Raw genomic sequence first — 14,254 nt, forward strand, 5'->3', positions numbered from 1 at the left:
TACCACAATTTATTGATGGAAGTGCAGAGGATATCACCATAAAAAAATCTGTAGTAAGTGTTTACAAAAAGCAGAACGTGCATTAGAGCCATTATTAATCATTATCAGATATTACCTTTCCATTAGGTAGAACTAATACTGATCTGCACGTGCCTAATTGATAAATGAAATTTGCAAAAATTTTTATTTTTCTAAAAGTTGTAGTAGTTCATTTGTTTAAAGTGCATTGTTGATTTTAATACTGAAAATGTTTTGTTACTAATGAGATTTGTATTTTTGGTGAAGATTTCCTTCCAAGCAAGTGCTCCTTTATATATTTTTTTATTAGGTACATTAATGATTTTAAAAAAGTAATTTGACACTTTATTTTCAGATTGATCCAAGCAAAGCTGGGGGAACACCTAATGAAGGCGTTTTAGCAAATTTCTTTAACAGTTTACTTAGCAAGAAAACAGGAGCAGGATCTACACAGTCAAAAGCTGGTAAGTATTATTATTATTATTGTTATTCTTATTGTCCTTTATTCAAATAAATACCATCATAATTGGTATAATTAATACATTAAGTTTAAACATCTTTTGAAACTAACTTCCGCGACACAGTGTGCCGTTTCAGCCTAAGAAGGAAGACGTTTTAGACGGCTTGCAACATGGGCAGAAGTATCCCAGGGTCCTAACGGGACACAGATAGACCACAGATATTCCTGCCAGCTTACTCAACAACTTGGCTATAGAGGTTTCACTCGATTTCAAACATATCATTTTATACTCGGATGCTTTATAAATATATTTAATTTGATCTTTATTAATTTGCAGTATGATGTTTATTTTGCTAACTACTCTTACTTCACACGCTGCGTCCAAAAATTTAAAAAAAGTAAAAAGGTTATCGCCAGCAACGGCCAACTTAGTTGAAACCGGAAATTACTTCTACCGCGTATGGTTGAAAATCTACCAATAAAATCAGAAATTTTGTTTTAAAAGCTTTTATTTATAATATCCTCCTAAGATAGAAATATGGAACAATATCGTATAATAGTGAGAACTAATGTTATCAAATCTACGTTTCTCGTTACATCTGAAATAGATGAGATAGGTATCCAAGGCGGAGATTTGTCCTGAAGTTTTTCCATTGTGCTCGCCTACTGTATGTTAGAATTAAGCATAATTTATATATAGATTTTATTATTATTACATATTTCCTATATAGGGCCTCATGTAACCCCACATAGAGAACCCAGAAAGGATTCATATTTGGGCAAATCCATAAATGTTCTTTAAAGATGTATTGTCCCTTTGACTAATTCCAAAAAAATAAAAAAAAATAATATTTCGAAACAATAGTTATTAACTTTCACCAAAATCATTTAACTGAAATACAGACATTTTTTTGTTCAAAAAATAAATTTGACTTCCAGTTAAAGTTTTCGATCAAAACATATCTCAAAATGCAACGCGCTTTAATATTTGTCTACTCTGTATGCATAATCGTAAAACTTCTTCGTAATCTGTGTGAAAACACCTTCTCAACCGTGACGAGTTGTAAACAATCCTAATTAACATCATGCATAATGCATACTCGTGGTTTGAAATCGTGTTTACTTTCGCTCGCGACGATTTTCTAAGAAATGTAATCAAATTAATTTACCTGTTAATTATGTAAACTTGTTGTTTTTGGCTCAAATTTTCGACTTAAAGTGAATAACTTTAATATTACTTTGATATTTGATATTTAAATTTAGAATATTTTGACCTTCATTTTTGGTGTTTCAAGGGACAATACATCTTTAAGGATTGAGAATGCACATTTTCATGTTTTATTTTATATGGGCCAATCTCACCACATACTCACCAAAAAGGTCCTTAGAGGGTTCATTTAGGCAAATGCATATGAGTTGTTTTAGAATCCTGTGCTTACAGGCAACTTTTGCCTGTATCTATTAATTTGCAGTATGATGTTTATTTTCCTAACTACTCTTACTTCAAACGCGTCGTCCAAAAATATCCGTTTTCGTTATCGTATTCGTAGGGTTGCGAAAACTGCCTAATGACTCCCTCCACTCCAAATACACCTGTAGCTAAAGTTGTAAAACATTAATAACACCAAATTGGAAAACTGCTCTAGGTAAAAAGAACCTTCAAATACAGAGCAATAAAAGAATGGAATCTTTTACCAACTGAAACTAGAACAAAAGTAACTGGGAAAAATATTTATAAACTAAAAAATATAGCAACTCTACTGTCCTCTAAGTGATCCTACATATTTTATTTTTTATTTTATTTATTTGTTTTTAACTGTTCTGTATATATCTTTTAAATTAGGCCTACTATGTATTTTTATATGTTATAATTTTCTTTACTTTTACTCTTTACTGAAAATGCAATCCAGTCAAAAGAAAGAATAAATAAATAAATAAATTATATAATTATAACTTTTGGAAGGTCAAACCTTCATATTATTACTATAATGAATGGCCAAATAAACTGTGGAAATTAATAATGGTCAAACAGTCACCACAACTTACCATAATGCCTACTGTGTATTAGTTCTAGAATATCAGTACAGTTAATCAAATGTGATACCTTTTTACAGGAGATAAAGCAGTTCGGAGTGATGCAAAAGCAGAGTTAGATCGAATGACAAGAGGAAAACCAGTGACAACCCAAGCAGGTTCATCGGCTGGTACATCATGAGTTTAAAATATGTTCTAAATAACTGTAGTAAGTGTAAATGTATCAAATGTTAGTATAGTAACCACATTTGTGCAATCTAAAAAGTCAGAAGCATTTAGATATTATAGTAGGAGTATAAATGTTTGTTTTTCCTCACTTTAATCCTTTTGCAAAAAATATTGTATAAACATTATATTGCTTACCCACCCACTTTAGTCTAAATACAAGTGCTTATAACTTTTATTTGAAACATAAACAATTTTTAAACTAGGTTTTTTTTTTTACATGATACAGTACTTTTCATTGTACTTCTCAAAAACGAAACAATTATTATTCATTTTCATTCATAAATTAATATTAATAAGAACCAGTTTCCCTTTTAAGTTCTGACGTGGTATATAATATGTATGTATTAGTTTCAACCGGATGGACAAGTTTTGATAACCTGTATTTATTTGGAATAGTATCAATTTAGATTTTAATTACATGTTTTCAATTTATTGAAATAATGGAAATAATCTATAACAGTAAAGATCTGTTTCCTTGTAGTGAATGATTATGCATTTATTTATTTAGGCTACCAGGACCTTTCATTGACCTTGTTAAATTTTTATCCACAAAAATTGCATCAAAATAAATACATTTGTATAAATTTAATATATTTTACGTTTATAGATAACGTTTGGTACTGCGCTACCATATCCATTTTCAATCACTCAGAAAACCACATAGGCCCTAGATTAACAGTTTGTTGCACTTAAATTTAGTAAAATAAATATTCTCCATAATTAGCACAATTGTATGTTGTTTGCCCTGTTGTTTGAGTAAAGGAAGTCATGCATGGTTTATCCTTTGCTAAAAAATAATCGATATTTACATTCACCGAAACAGGGAGGTCACTTCAAAATTGTTCCCACTATTGAACATTTTCTACAGCGCTACAGCTATAGCTATATTGGTCGGTTGGTTGGTTAGTTGGTAAACACTAACTTGAGCACGCAATTGCAGCCATGTATATGGCCTTGTTATTTATATATCAGTGGTGGCGCCAGCGGAGAAGGGGAGTTAGGACAGAGTGACTGCTCACTGGCTTGTGAAAATTCTGTCCTATCTTTTAACACTAGCAGGTCTGAAAATGGTCCAGAATTGGCACCGTGGTCCGAATTTTCACCAAAATTGGGCAGTGTTAATATTCAACCAAGCGAGTAGAGTCTTTAATACAGTAAAACGGCCTCCACACATTATATTACAATAAATTGCGGTCCATCTATCCCATAAATTAAGTGCGCATGCGCAACCTAAATAGGTACCCTGGCGACTGAGATTTAGACTCTTCCTTGTTTAGGTGGTGAAGATAACAGATCGGATCTCATCTGTTTGGATGCTCATTAACGCATGATGCATATTTATGAGTTGTTAGCTAACCGTCGTTATTTAGGATTTTCTGAGCTGATGAGTTCGCAAAAATGGTAAACTTATTTGATTTTTTGTGAAATCAATATTTTTTTTAAATTTTTACGTCGTTTAGTAGTTTTAAAGTTTTAGCTCGAACTACGACTAAAGTCCGGTTTAAGAATACGGGCGTGAAATGATTTCTCTACCTAAAGATACGTAAATCCTGTGTGAAAGCATAGTCAAAAAAATTATTGACTATGATGAAAGTTACCTTAATTATTTGAAGATAATGTCAAATACGGCACTTATGGTCATTTGTTGGACAAACAATTTGGAAAAGAAAAAATTAACTCTCTACAACTAGCGGTTGGTGTTCTATGGGTAGGGCCTATATCCTATATTTTAACCATTAATTTGCATATTTCAGCTAATTTGCATGTTCCAAACAATGAGGTATGATTTGTGGAATTCCATCCCCTCATCATATGTGAAAGAATATAGAATAAAATGAAGTTTCTACCTATATTAGTTATGGAAATACGTAAATCATGTGAAAATTACATATCCTTTAAAAATAAGGTCAGAGGTCAAAAACAGCATTTACAGTCATTTTTGGACAAAAAGTTCCACAAGAAGGAATATAAATGTATACGTATGTAATGTATATTCTGAACAATTAAAAAAAAATCAACTCTCTACAATTACTGTAGCGGTTGGCGTTCTATGAGTACCCTATATTTTTACCCTTAATTTGCATATTTCAGCTAATTTGCATATGTTCCCAAGGTGTGATTTGTGGAATTTCATCTCCACATCATGTGTGTTCAATTTAAAAATTAAAAGCTTTGTTTGCAATTTGTTGTTTTTTCTTAAACTACATTTTTTCTCCATTTTTAATATGTTGTTCTGATAGGTCTTTTAGAGATATTTTACCACAAAAACAAATTCTGTTCTAATTTTGTCTAGGTATACCCATTATTTTTGCTACATTGCCCGGTAGTAGGGTTTTATGATATGAAATATTGTGAAGTACATTATGTTAAAATTATGTTTTGTTATTTTTGGGGAATTTTTAATTTGTTGTTTTACGTAATTTTGGAATTATATTTACTTCTTTCTAATTATTAGGCCTACACCACCAAACATTCTTACCGCCACAAATCAAGACATTCAACCAAGTCAGTGTTCTCCAGTCGGAAATAATATTCACATACTTTGGCAGCTTTTATAAAACATGACAACTATGAAATGCAGTATTATGTCCTATACCGTACCAAACATGGGGCGGAAAACTGACAAAATAATATTAATCAATAAACGTCCATTATTTTAATATATTTACACAAAAAAAACAAAAACAAAGATACAGATTTTATATTAAAAATTAATATATTAACAAGATTCTGGTTTTTTTTTTGTGACTGCATGTTTTTGAAACATTCATTTTACAGTGAGCACTAATATTATTTGCGATGACTCTACAAATTTGTATTTAAAATTGCTTGCTTTTAGAATTAAATCAAAATAGACACTGAAATATAAAGAAGAATACAGTATGCCTATTAACTTTGTCTTCCTTATATATACTAGAGGGTGAGCTCGCTTCGCTCGCTCCCCCTCTAGGAAGTGTAGACGATGGTTCTCGGAATGATAATGTTCTCCTTATACGTTTTCTGTCGGTTACCATTATTGAAAATGCTTGACATTCGTAAAACTAAACTACTTTGTTTCACAGTGTTTTAGATGATTAATAACATTTTAAAGTATAGTTTTTATTGTTTGGTAGGGCCCTTTGGGGAGGCGGAGGTCATTTGAGGGAGGTGCTTATTCGAGGGATATATGTTAAATTTTTTAGTTTTAATAATATGGTAACATTTATAATCAAATGAAATCATCTAATACAGTAGATATGAAAAGTGGTAAAAAAGAATAACAAATGTGGGGGGGGGGGGGGGGGGGTTATTATTCAAAGTGATGTTTTATTGGAGAGGCGTTTATTCAAATGAATACCATCCTAATAATTATTAATACATTATTTAATTTAATCATCTTTTGAAACTGCCGTAACAGAGTGGGCCCAAGAAAGAAGACATTACGGCTTGCAACATGGGCAGACATCTCAGTCCTAACGGGACACAGGAAGATAGCCTACAGTTATTCCTGCAAGCTTCCTCAATAAAACTCAGCTATCGGGATTTCACTTGAAAAATGTCTTATCATCAAATCTCCCTATGTAATTTTATAATACTATTCCCCACAATATATTCTGATTCTTTATGACGTATATTTAATTTGATCTTTATTAATTTGCAGTATAATTTAACTACTGTACCTTCACACACACGTGGTATGTTTTAAAATAAACAAAAAACTGAAATGGCTATGACTAATGGCCAACTTAAGCTGCACTCCTACTATCGGATTTTTTTTTCGTCTTCCAAAGGGACACTGTATTGATTGATGGAAAGTGCCTGTTTCCAGTCACCTTTAGGGTCAAATCTATTATTTTAACTGCTCCCTTGTGTTTAAAAGAGAGAAAATATTTGAAACCAGGTTGTTGTAAGGTGAACTTATCTTAAACCCGGAAATTACTTTGACCGGGAAGAATTGAAATTGAGAGGAAAATCTAATGTTGAAATCATAAATGTTGTTAAAAAACTCTTTATAATATCTTCCTAAGATAAAAATATGGAACAATAGCGTCGGCGTGAACACTAATGTTATCCAATCTACGTTTCGCGGTACATCTCGGTTAGATAAGGTAGGTATCCAAGGCGGAGATTTGTACCGAAGTTTTTGCATTGTGCTCGCCTATGTCAGAATTAACCATAATTTATATATAGATGGTGTATAATGTACCTCTCGGCACTATACAGCCATGTACAGAGTTGTGTATACTGTATTACTATATTCCCTGTACTGTCTTTTTTATTTCAGAACCTTAAAATCATTATGAGATGGTTCCCGTCCATTGGACGGGTAGCTGGTAGTAAAATATATAATATAAATAACCGAAAATCTAATGATCAATTGTCACGGAGGGGAGTAATGGGAAGGTTTTAAACTAATCATGTGAAGGGGAGATATCTTAATTTCAATTTCTTTATTGCTGCAAACGCCATCAAGGGCTAATATCCACTTAAACATACTACATCAAACAACAAACATATACATATTTACATTTTAAATTGTTATCATTACTATAGTTATTATTGTCATTACTACTGCTGTTGTTATTATAATAATTATTATTTATTATAATTGTTATAATTATAATTATTATTCTTATTATCATTATAATTAATATTGTGTAATAAATTATAGGTCACACCTTAAGGGCAGTCTTCTAGTTATTAATAAATAGTTAAACTTGTTTCGAAAGCCAGTCATTCCGTGTGCATATTTGGCAAAAATGTGGTGAACTCCTCTTAAACAAGCATCCCAACTACTACAGTTCACCAAATAAAAACTGTCCATTTCATGATCAGTGAGTTCCTTGTTATTTATTCAATGACATTCCCTCTGCTACAAGAAAACAAGAAAATGTAGTAATAATAATCATTACCACAAGGTTCAATTGTTGGACCATTAGGATTTATCTTGTATACATCTGCCATCGGTGATATCATTCGTAATCATAACGCCCTTTTTCATGATACTGTATGCTGATGATGATATACAGTTGTATATAGAATCAACAACCCGAAAATAGTAAATAACTATCAAAATGCACTTAAACATATCAAAAATTAATGAATGGATGATTAATAATATGTTAACAGTTAAATCAGGAGAAAAGGTCCTTTTGCTTTGCAAATAATCGTGTCGCACTACCAGATCTTGAATTAAAATTAGATAACAATATTATTATTCGTACTTCAAATTGTATTAAAAACTTAGGTGTGATGTTTCATAGCTCATTGAATATGTCTTCTCAAGTAAATGCTTTATGCAAGTCATTGAATTACCAACTCCATAAATATATTACTAAGGATGCATGCCATAATGCTGTCAGTGGACTGATCCTGTCCCGCCTTCACTATGCTAACTCGCTCTTGCTTGATGAGTGAAGTGAAGTGAAGTTGATCTTAACGATCAGAGTGAACAGAAATATGGGTCTTCTGAGTTGTTTGGCACAAAAAAATTCCAATACACCCAGTAGTTACCAAGTTACGCACAGTCCTAACTTTGACCATACTGACCGCTGTAACCAAGTATATCCCAATTTGTTTTCGGCCAACAGCAAAAAATTGATTTGTATTGATATAAGGAAACAAAAAAAACATTGTTAACATAATTTGCTAGAGGGTGCAGGTGAACCCTTTCTGGCAATAAATAATATTTTTGATTGTGGCTAATCAGCACTAATGGTCACTGGTTATAAAGAATGTGGCATTTATGAACAACTTACCTAATTGGTAGTCAACAATGTCATCTGAATAAGCAGGTTCACTACTTCCTTCAAGGTTTTGAGCAACTACCTTTACATTGTACATTTTATTTTTCACCATGAACTGTTTGCTATCTCTTAACAAGTATCTAAAGAGATGAACATTTTTTTATTCAAAAGGTTAAATGATACTACCACATGAATGAGATATGCAATTTTGACAGTAGTGTGCAAGTTTTGGCTTTAATACCATTTGTGATATTTAGTAAAAATGTATTGATCACTTTCATATAAAGTAAAAATCTATTTTTATCATGTAAGCCACAACCCATAAACAATTATGTAGTTGAATACAGCCTACGACTAGTTAAAGCCTGTTTTCCTGTCGACGTTATTCTACGCTATCGTTAACAATAATCGGCAATCTTCTATGTAAACATTAAAAATGTTAACGATTTACAGGAAAAGGTACTCGCTATCGTTATCATTTCAACTTGATCATTTTTCAAACGATCGTCGTTGAACTGTTAACGATCAACGACGATAGCGTCAACAGGAAAACAGGCTTAAACCATATTGAGATAAAAGACAGTTGTTTGTGGCTAAGAAAATGTGCTACGGTTGTGATATGCCGAATGGTAACTGCAATAACACAGAAATGTAGCATCTTTCTTGTTTACATATTTATAAACAAATTTACATTGCTTCGCACAAGCATACACGAAAATCAGTCAGTTAAACTGATAATTATGATTCTGCCACTTTAAAAAAATGTTGTTTGCAGATGATGTAGTACAGAGACAGAGTGTTGACAAAGTACAAGGCACTTAAATATAAGGAATCTCTAGACTAGAGAGTTGACCATTATGGTTCATTGGTTTAAATGTGTTTAGCAGTTACCATTACTGCTTGTACCGGTGAGTTGGCTTAACAAACCACTGCTTTTACTGGGACTGTAACACTGATCAAACTTGGTAAACAGTAACTAACTACATTGCTCCGTTTACCTTTTTATGTATGTGCGAATTTTATTGTAAAAAAAAAAAAAATATAAATATGAATAAAAAAAATATACTTTACTCAGGAAGTCTATCACCCAAGCACAGAATACCAAATAAAGCGCTGGTCTTAAGTTTCTGCTTCTTCAATTGGGTTATTATCATGTTACGAAAGCACGATAAAATCTTATGTGAACGTACCTATTTTAATTGACTGTACTGTGCTGTTTAATGTGTAATCTAACAGTAGATGGTGTGAACATTCAAAAAGTGTGTTTTAGTTTACATGGAAGTGTTCAACTAATGTGAATATTTAATTAAGTGAAATTTTAAATATAGTACATTTCAATCAAAACTACCTACCCTGTAATTTCTTTTGGTACATCTACCAAGAGTGTCCATGGATTAAAAACATGTTCTTTAACATCTTTTACAAATAATTGGTAGCCAGTAGGTGCACTGTACTGCGGGTGTTTGCTTGCTGTCCATCTAATGAGTACTTTGTATTCCTGCTCCATTTTAAAGTCTGCTAGTTGTATGGTAACAGGTGAAGGTGGAGCAGGATATGCTAGTGAAGAAAAAAGTTAATATTTCAAAAGGTAAATTTCATGTAAGGATTACAATAAAGCTTCTCATAGTACATGTACTCTAAAAATATAAATAAAATGATTTGCAAATAAAATGATTTGCAAATCAACATTTTTTTCCATAACATTTTTATCTATTTTTTCCAATATGATTTTGTCAATGGAATCCCCCTTTCTGGTTAACAAACAGCCATATGAATATCTCAACAACCATTGGTCAGAAAGTGACAATTCTAATGACCTTGAATTGACCTTGTGGTAGTGCACTATAGTGTGTGACGGCGACCGACCCGATTATACAGGTTAAGAAGTAAGGAAGAAAAATATTGTCTAGGAGATTTATGACATTTAACTTGAAATAGGTTTGGAGACACTAAAAGGGCAGAAACAGAGAAATTAGTTAAGGCTGTGCAGTGTTTGAGGACAATGAGCCTCCCATTTATCTTCTGATTCTATTTTTATGAAGTAAAGTATAATTTGACAGCTGGTATGCTAGGCTAGGCAACCTATCTAAAAAAAATAGCCCAAAGTGAAGTAAATTGCAAACAGAGATTGTTCTTTTTTAAATGGTCACATATGATGAGGAGATCAACATTTGAGCATCACACCTCTGTCACTCATCCCGATATATGATATGCAAATTAGCTTAAATATGTAAATTAGGGTGAAATTACAGGGTTACCATATCTCAAAAACTACTAGTCCAAGAGATTTGATTTATTCAAAATGTATATATTATAAAAATGACCAGAAGTACAACATTTGACACTCGACCCCATTTCTCAATGTTTGCATATACAATGTGACTAAAATGTCTGTAGAGACTTTGCCCTTAAATGACCCAGATGTAGGTTCCTAATATAATAATAATAATATATATATGCAAATTAGTACAAGTTAAATAAAAAATGCAAATAAGGGGGAAAATTACAGTTGTCCTATATCCAGAAAACCACTAATGCTAGAGAGTTGATTTTTTCACAGCTGTATTCAGAATGTACATATTTCTATTTGCTTCAATGAAACATTTTACAAAACAATTACCGGAAGTATGACATTTGACCCTCGACCCCATTTCTCAATATTGCATGGATAATGAAATTAAAATGTGTGTAGATACTTTGCTCTGCCCTCAAATGACTCACTTTTTCAAATAGCCAACATACTGTTTAGTAAATCTCAAAATCAAACCTGTATCACTCACCTCAAAAGTATTCAAATTATTAGTACAAGTTACATGAAATATATGCAAATTAGGGGGAAATTACAAGGTTAACATATCTCAAAAACTATTTATTTTTTCACTGAGTTATTCAATATGTATATATTAATATTTGCTCTAATAAAACATTTTAAGAAAAAATTACCGGAAATATCAATGTTTGCATACATATTGCGACTAAAATGTCTGTAGAAACTTTGTTTTGGACTCAAATGATACACGTTTCCTATAGTCGGCATAGGACCGCTTTGTAATTCCCAAAATGACATCTTTGACATACACCTTGCAAGTATGCAAATTAATAGTACAAATTACATGAAATATGCTAATAAGGGGGTGAAATTACAGTCTTCCCATCAGTGGTGGCGCCAGCGGGGGGGCTACGGGGGCTCTAGCCCCCTCGTCGGGGAGCCTAGCCCCCCCGTCGGGGAACACGGGTACTTTTTGTCGGGGAATAATAATATACAGTAAAAAACGTTCGCGTTCACTTCATATAGCTTCAGCGCCTAGAAAACCACGACGTTCCATTGACCGTGAGAGTACGTCAGAGGGCTATTATGCACTTTTATGCATTTATTGCCAGCGATCTAACTTACTACTAAACATTAGCTAGGTACGCACTTGTCTGGCGGTATCCCTCAGTACGAATCGTTCAACGTTGGGTCGAGACGCGTGATATCAAGTTCCATCCAGGGACCAAAATGTGTAATGTAGTTATTTTCCAGGCGAAGTTTACCGACGGTTACCGAAGGGAACACGGGTACTTTTTGTCGGGGAATATAATATACAGTAAAAAGCGTTCGCGTTCACTTCGTAGCTAGCTTCAGCGCCTAGAAAACCGCGACGTTTCATTGACCGTGAGAGTACGTCAGAGTGATATTATGCACTTTATATGCATTCATTATTGCCAGCGATCTAACTTACTACTAAACAATAGCTAGGTTCGCACTTGTCTGGCGGTATCCCTTTGTACGAATCGTTCAACGTTGGGTCGAGACGCGTGATATCATGTTCCATCCAGGGACCAAAATGTGTACTGTAGTTATTTTCCAGGCGAAGTTTACTGACGGTTACATCGTGTACTGCGTCGACGTACGCTACACTACACCAAAAACGAATTATGTTAATTGTTCGTATGTTCACCAATTTTTTAAATTTACCAGTAACCTTCTGCACCTAAAATAAATTTTTCATCCATTACTAAACAAAAAGACATGCCATTTTCGCTTAGCCAACATCTTATTATAGCTAAGTTATTACATTTTCAATGTCCTGTATGTCATGAATTTCTCACCACTCGGGAGTCCAGATGGTACGCACGCATACACTTGGGAGGAATAAACTTATTTCCCCGACTGAAAAAGGTCTACGCTTGCTTTTTTTAAGCCTCTAGGCCTGATTTTTCCGAAGTATAAAATGCAATTTTTTGAAGACCTGTAGCTCTAGTTTTAAACAGTTTCTTAGCTCAGCCCCAACAATAAAGCTGGTCATATTTCGAAGTACAAGAAGTGCATTTTCCGGGACCTAACATCTCTATTTTTCAAACATTTCTTAGCTCAGTCACAACCTTGATAGGGACTTATATATTTTGTTTCATGTTTTGAAGTATAATAAGTTCAATTTCCGGGATCTCCAAAACTCTATTTTTCTAAATTTTCTTTGAACTTTTATTTTTTAAATTGAAAAATATGGATTGAAACAGTCATCGCGCATCGTTTTTTTGCACGCAGTATTTTATTTATGCATTATAAAAAATGGAAAAAATGGCTACCCTAAATCTGATTAAAATGACCTCAAATGACGCTAGAACGCGTTGCTTCCGGGGGCTTCGCCCCCTGGACCCCCACCGGGGGCCCTTGGCGGCCCCCTGGCCCCCCAGCCTAGTGATGCTCGCTTCGCTCGATAGCCCCCTCGTCGGGGAATGTAGCCCCCGCGTCGGGAAGATCCTGGCGCCACCCCTGCTTCCCATATCTCGAAAACCATTAATGCTAGAGAGTTGATTTTTTCAAAGCCTTATTCAGAATGTACATATTTATATTCGCTCTAATGAAACATTTTACGCAAAAATTTGGTATGACATTTGACCCTCGACCCTATTTCTTAATATTTGCATAAAATGTCTGTACAGACTTTGTTTTGGCCTCAAATGATACAGGTACATTCTGAATAAGGCTTTGAAAAAATCAACTCTCAGCATTAATGATTTTGTCAATTACTATGCCGACTGAAATCGTATACAAACATTGATAAATGGGGTTGAGGGTCAATTGGCGTGATTTTGAGATTTACTAACAATTTAAGTATTTTTTGCTTTAAATTACATTTTTTCAGGTAAAGAATTGTTTGGTTAACGTGAATAACTATTATGTGACAATAAAATGACACAGTCAAAAACAAATTTGAAATAAAAAATATTTTTCAGGGGGACAATATATCTTTTAAAACTGTTACGTAAACAAGCGAGCAGCGTGTTTTGTAAGAAATGTTTCTTGTTTAATATATTTCTGTTTTATGTTACTAATACAATGTCTAATTATTTCCACAAATATTTTACTTTCATTTTGTTAAAATTGGGGGTGCATGCTATACTTAACTTAATATTCAGAATATGTAAAATCAAATAACCAAATTGTAGTTTTTTAAATCCATTAATTAGTAAACAAAACAGCTGGGGTGGGGTAGGTTAATACTTCCAAGTGTCTAGATTTAGCTTAGTAATAGTAATTACACACTGCAGTACTCTTAATAACCCTGCTCTAAAAATAACCCGTATAAAAATACAATAAAAGAATAGTAATCCAGGGTTACTATTAGAAGCTTTCTGGTATGCCAATAATATCAGTAGCCACAAAATTCTAAACCGCCTAGTGAGATACTAAAAATTAATTTAAAACGATAAAGATGAGGAACTCGTAACCATGTTACACATACATAAAAACATTTTGATTAAAATAGATCGAAGTTCTGCATACTATGAGCTGCGGCCCAAA

General features: G+C 33.1%; 3 protein-coding genes across 4 annotated transcripts in view; 1 reads left to right on the forward strand and 2 right to left on the reverse strand.

The window, feature by feature from the left end:
- LOC140057492 (cytoplasmic dynein 1 light intermediate chain 2-like) overlaps nucleotides 1-3,469 on the forward strand; it is a 33,781-nt gene extending 30,312 nt beyond the window's left edge. Inside the window, exons 11-12 of the mRNA XM_072103172.1 lie at nucleotides 374-482; nucleotides 2,593-3,469. Of these exons, the coding sequence (XP_071959273.1) occupies nucleotides 374-482; nucleotides 2,593-2,693 (210 nt within the window). The 3' untranslated portion in view covers nucleotides 2,694-3,469. The remainder of the gene's footprint in view (nucleotides 1-373; nucleotides 483-2,592) is intronic.
- The window catches only part of LOC140057082 (enoyl-CoA delta isomerase 2-like), a 442,575-nt gene extending 433,977 nt beyond the window's left edge, over nucleotides 1-8,598 (reverse strand). The window contains exon 1 of the mRNA XM_072102618.1: nucleotides 8,594-8,598. The gene's annotated coding sequence lies outside the window, so the exon portion shown is untranslated. The remainder of the gene's footprint in view (nucleotides 1-8,593) is intronic.
- Nucleotides 6,034-14,254, reverse strand: part of LOC140057080 (coadhesin-like) — a 42,275-nt gene continuing 34,054 nt past the window's right edge. The window contains exons 16-18 of one of the 2 annotated variants that reach the window (XM_072102614.1): nucleotides 9,819-10,023; nucleotides 8,479-8,606; nucleotides 6,034-7,592 (exon numbers count right to left, since the gene is read on the reverse strand). In XM_072102614.1, coding sequence (XP_071958715.1) covers nucleotides 7,567-7,592; nucleotides 8,479-8,606; nucleotides 9,819-10,023 — 359 coding nt within the window. In that variant the 3' untranslated portion in view covers nucleotides 6,034-7,566. Of the gene's footprint in view, nucleotides 8,272-8,478; nucleotides 8,607-9,818; nucleotides 10,024-14,254 lie in introns of both variants that reach the window. The other variant, XM_072102613.1, reaches the window with a different exon arrangement.

The sequence above is a fragment of the Antedon mediterranea genome, chromosome 8 (genome assembly GCF_964355755.1).
Source record: "Antedon mediterranea chromosome 8, ecAntMedi1.1, whole genome shotgun sequence".
Lineage (NCBI taxonomy): Eukaryota > Metazoa > Echinodermata > Crinoidea > Comatulida > Antedonidae > Antedon > Antedon mediterranea.